We start from the raw sequence: 5,282 nt of genomic DNA on the forward strand, positions 1-5,282 counted from the left end.
GTGTAATACACAATGAATATTGTAAATTCAGTCGTTTCACTCTTGTACAGCTGAATGTTTTTTATGTTCTTATAAATAAAAAAAAGAATAAAGAATAAGAAAAATGGTGGCATACAATACAAGACAAGACTATACAAGACCAGGGGGTTGAAACAAAAAATACAAGATAAATGATCATTGGTTAAAACAATAACAGAATAAATAGCAACCTACATGGTCTGCATAGATTCAAGCCTAAACGGCCACACACACTTCCAGAACACCGTTGACATGAATAAACTAGGTCCCCGATACTTAAACCCCATCCTGCCAAAGATTTTGATACGGCCTGTGTAATAATTGCTAAAAAAAAAAAATCTGGCCGATTTTCAATACATACAGAGAAAGGTTTTCTGTTATTAGAAACCACCACCTACTAGCTGGCTTTTTTAAGTGTAGCTCACTGTGCTAGTGGCGTAGAGTATTGACATGGGGGAGAGGGAGGATTAAGCGGGGTAACTGATATGATGCGATGTCTAACCACTGGTGGCGCAAGTGGCGGACCCAAATCATTCTGTTGAAAATTCTGCATTGAAAATGTATTTTACACTCTGAATGTGGAATTTTTCATTTTTACTATTATTCATTGCATATTATGCAATACCTTGAGACAAAATATGTCCTATTGGGTATATCCAAGGGTGCATACCACTTGGCCTTATAGCTCAGTTGGTAATCGGATGATCTTTAGTCTGAATCCTGATAGGGACATACGTTTTTTCTCAAATATTTATTATCTTTAACTAACACTAGTAGATATGGAAAAATGTAATGAAAACTCAAGACTCAGAAGGAATTTTGAAAGGCAATCGTGCGTGTATTAGAGAATGCTGGCATGAATCTTGAGGCAGCATTGGCCAAATTTACGATGGTGCCACAGTAATGAGTTTGCTGTTGGCAGTTAGTCGCACAGTGCTTTGTATTCTCTGGAAAATACGCTATATCAAATACCATTAATAGTGCGTACGTTAAAACATTGTATCCAGGCTGATTATTAACGTTGTTGTGCTCATGTTGCCAATCAATATATATTATAACTTTTTCGAAGATTCCAGTTGTGAGAAATATGATACGATTGAAAGAAGTGACAAGATTTTAAGAGTAATAAAAAGAAGGCGATTCTTGCTGAAGCTGCAGATATGGCTCAAGGTCAGTGTGGTTTACTATTAAAACGGCTGACAGCTCTGGAGAGATTTGTTATGAATTACATCGTAATTGGTGATGGCAACCAATAGACACGCACAGATGCACTTACAAACAGCACTTTTGTAGTAACCTTATTCAGTTGTGTGGCAGTAATGAACATTTTTGACAACTTGTTGAAAAATGTTCAGAAAAAAACACTAGCTTGCGGAAGCCATGTTTAGGATATAATTGCGACATTAGACAATGACCGTAAACTTCAAAGATTATATTCACCACCATAATGGATTAATGACACCGTGGCCTGTCTAAAACTAGAGATAACCCCATCAAGATTTTGTACAGTAGGTCCTGTTACCAAAGCAATCCAGACTGATGTTTCATCTAGATTTGATTATTTCCGAGTAGCTGTGTACATTCCTTTCATTCATACTATTCTAGCTCAACTCAAGTTTTGGTTAATAAATTGATAAATCGAATATAGCTGATATTTTTGATATTTTACTTCCACAAATATGGAGAATCAGACAAACTCTCTAAAAGATATACTCAGACATGACTGCTAACAACATTAGATGTACAAGTGTAATGAAAGTAGTCGCAGAGTACAGACAGTGGGTCTGCAAGTGAAAGCTTGAATTTGATAAAAAGTCTACAACTGACCACATAGCTACTGTAAAACTTCACAATGTTTCCATTTATCCAACTATTCAAGCTCCTATTCTCCTTCAAATTGCAAGCATTTTGCCTGTTTCAACAGAAACGGTGTAACATTCTTTCTCAACTTTAAGGCAACTGAAGACATACCTTCCAAACCGCACCTCACAAGAATGACTGAATGGTCTCGCTCTTATGAACAAAGTGCCAAAAGATTTTTCCACACACAATCACAGCATTTGGTATTGATTTAAATACGGTACAAATTTCAGTTTGTGACCTGTGCTCTGATAGAAACCCACCATAAATGTCCATCAATAAAAGTCCTGCTGCTCCATACTCACAGTTCAATAAGATGTAGGACAGGTTTAGCTTGCAGCACCATGTAAGGAAGATAATCTGACCGGTTTGCAACAACAGTATTGTAATTCAAACTGCAACTCACAACAACATGCAATATGTCTGCCTCACAACAAAGGTGTTGGCCTATACCCAACAACATGCTTATTTTGACCTTATGGCCATATACAGAGGGTGGTAGACCATAATACAACAGCCTTACACCTCCCCTTTAAGATATTTGGCATAATTATATTAGGCAAAGTATCTTTTTTAGTGTCCAAACAAACTGAGTCCATACGAAATTCATCAAATTTACGCAGTCTCTTATGACATCTGCTTGGACGACGTTTAGTATGAGCTTGGCAATGAATCTTGTATGGGTTTGCCAAATAACTTGACTGCAAGAGACAGGCCACCCTTCCGTGAAGGTGTATTCCTATAGCTAAGGAGAGCTTTCGCTAACCCATCGGCATCAGGGGTTTGTCTATTTAGCGAGGCTGATGCTACAATTTTTTTCATAAATTTTACCGTGGATTCAGCTTTGACATTTGACTGTGGGTAATAAGGCAAGCTATACTTGATAGTAAATTCCTAGTCTTTTTTCTTGAAGTTACCGTCACACCGGAAGATATCAGGCGCCATCATCATGATAAATAGGTCTCGGAGCTTGAATGCAGTGGCATCGGAAGTTGTGCCTTTACCCATTGGAGTTTTACAACAAATAACGATAAGATAATCAAGTCCATTCAAGTGCGCAAAGTCGGCTGCAACATCTTGAAATGGGCGGCTCGGTTGTGGCTTCTGTATCAAATCTTTTTTTTTATGCATAGGAAGGCGGTTCTGACAATATTTGCAATTATTAATGTTTTGCCTAATGTCATCATCTATGTTAGGCCAGTAGATGATCATTCTGACCTGATCCTGGGCACGACGGAATCCTGGATGATACGCTGATAGTAACCCAGTGGAATATTCATTAATAATCAATTATTCACTATAAATGATAATGCAAAAATTAACAACCCCGAGCGGCTTTACCGCTTAGACGGTGGATTTATCACACTTATTTAACAAAAATCAGTTTCGTTTTTATCCTTTTGCAAGCTTTTGTGTTTTTATAAAGTTTTGTTTAATAATAATAATAATAGTAATGACGATGATGATGGTGATGGTGATGATGATGGTGATGATGGTTGTCCTAGGGAGTGGAGTTGTTTTTAGTAGTGAGAAAAAGTCCTGTTGTGACAGGGGTTGAACCCAGGACCCTGGAATTAGAAGGAAAACATCTTAACCACTAGGCGACGCAACTCCACTCTAGAATGTGGAAAAGATATTCTTTAATGAAGAAGTTAAAAATTGCTCAAGAGATATTTATTAGCTGGGGAAAAGCTTTTTCCAATAATGGTTTTTCTGATGAAAAAGTTCTGCAGTACATAGGTCAAAAACATAGTTTTTTTGGAAAATGTAATTAGGTTTAATTGAATGCAAAAAACAAAAACAAAAAAAAAAACAAAAAAATGGAGGCATTCCAATATATTTTTTTTATGTGCAGTATACAGTACTTGATAATGAATGAAAATAGCTCAATAAAATAACAAGGTGCACAGCTGTCCTACAATTCCAACACACAGCACCACACTTATAAGCAAAATTCCAGGTGTCAAGAAGCCTATTAAATACCAGTTGATGTATTTACACAGCAAAGATCATGACCAAATTCAGATGCTGATTTTTCCAATGCTTTCTATTTCATATAAAAAATGCGAAAATTTAAAATAATTTACCTGGAATTTAATACTGCAAATATCTTTTGCCTTAAACTGATTTAGAAAGCGTTCGTCTTCAGTCCAGAAGAGTTTGATGTGTGGTATGTCAAAAAGGATCATTGCTAGCCGCTCCAGTCCTAGTCCAAATGCATAGCCTATCTTTTGGCCATTAATAGCTGTAAGTTAAACCATCACATCCTACATGTTAATTTAACAGTGTCATGATGTACACATGCCAGTGTCCCAAGTCTCTCTGGAAATTGGGACGGCCTCTTGCACCCCTGCAAGCAAGCAAGAACCTCCTGGAAAAAACCCATCACCCGCAAATTCATATTTTATTATCAACTGTGTCACAGAACACAGAAACAGTGTAGTTGCACAGAAGAGGGCTTAATGGAAGTGTGTAAGCTGCATGTCAGCTAAGGTGCATCAAAAGCCTAAATTATAGTAAACAAATCAAATGGAAGGAAAATCATTCTCAACACATTTTATTAATGTTCTATTCCAGTATAACTACATTTTTTCCAACCTGGCTGGGATCAGTCAGTTTTTATGATCTTGCACTCCTGCAACCAACCATTTTATTACCAACTGTCATCACGGAATAATACGGTAACACATTTTGACAGTAATTACGTGTTGTAGTAACATATTTACAGTGAAATTAGGGGCTTTTATTTATCCATTTTACATCTAAAAAAATAAAAGCCATCCTTGAATAAACCCCCATTAATAAACCCTTCTCAAGTATAAGCAGCCGGGGCATATATTTGAATGAATACGGTATATGGGTTTTTTATTATTTCACAACTGGCGTGATAATTAAATAGCAAATACCTGGGAGAATGTATATGACTCTTCTCATTTGTATGTATGATGATGCGAACATGACACAATGTTCGATACTTATTTTATTAAACAATTTTGAATTTATAAATGTGTGTATGTATGGGCAGACTCTAGGCTAATGTGCCAACTGTCTACACCAAAGAAGAGGCAACAAGTTCATTTTAAATAAAGGATAAATTTGAAAGAATCAATGTATGTAAAAGTACATGCTTAAATATGCTCAATAACTATGCAAAATTATAAACTACGAAACCTATCCCCAAGCAATAATTGTGTTCCATTAGCTCACCTGAGCTTATGATCTCCTGTTCCATGATTCCACATCCAAGAACTTCCAGCCATTCCCCCTGAAATTTTATCTCCAATTCCCAAGATGGATGGGTAAATGGGAATTCTGCATCTACCCATTTTATCTCTAAGCCTGGAAAAAAAAATCACACTTAACTATACATTATGGATCTCTTTAAAGCTTGCTATAGATATTGT

General features: G+C 36.4%; 1 protein-coding gene across 1 annotated transcript in view; it reads right to left on the minus strand.

Annotated features, from left to right (window-relative positions):
• LOC117112045 (phenylalanine--tRNA ligase, mitochondrial-like) overlaps positions 1-5,282 on the minus strand; it is a 13,249-nt gene that overhangs the window by 1,322 nt on the left and 6,645 nt on the right. Inside the window, exons 4-5 of the mRNA XM_033255098.1 lie at positions 5,086-5,217; positions 3,966-4,123 (exon numbers count right to left, since the gene is read on the minus strand). Coding sequence (XP_033110989.1) covers positions 3,966-4,123; positions 5,086-5,217 — 290 coding nt within the window. The remainder of the gene's footprint in view (positions 1-3,965; positions 4,124-5,085; positions 5,218-5,282) is intronic.

Source organism: Anneissia japonica, unplaced genomic scaffold (assembly GCF_011630105.1).
Source record: "Anneissia japonica isolate Jap-2015-1 unplaced genomic scaffold, ASM1163010v1 scaffold699_len907043_cov185, whole genome shotgun sequence".
Taxonomy (NCBI): domain Eukaryota; kingdom Metazoa; phylum Echinodermata; class Crinoidea; order Comatulida; family Comatulidae; genus Anneissia; species Anneissia japonica.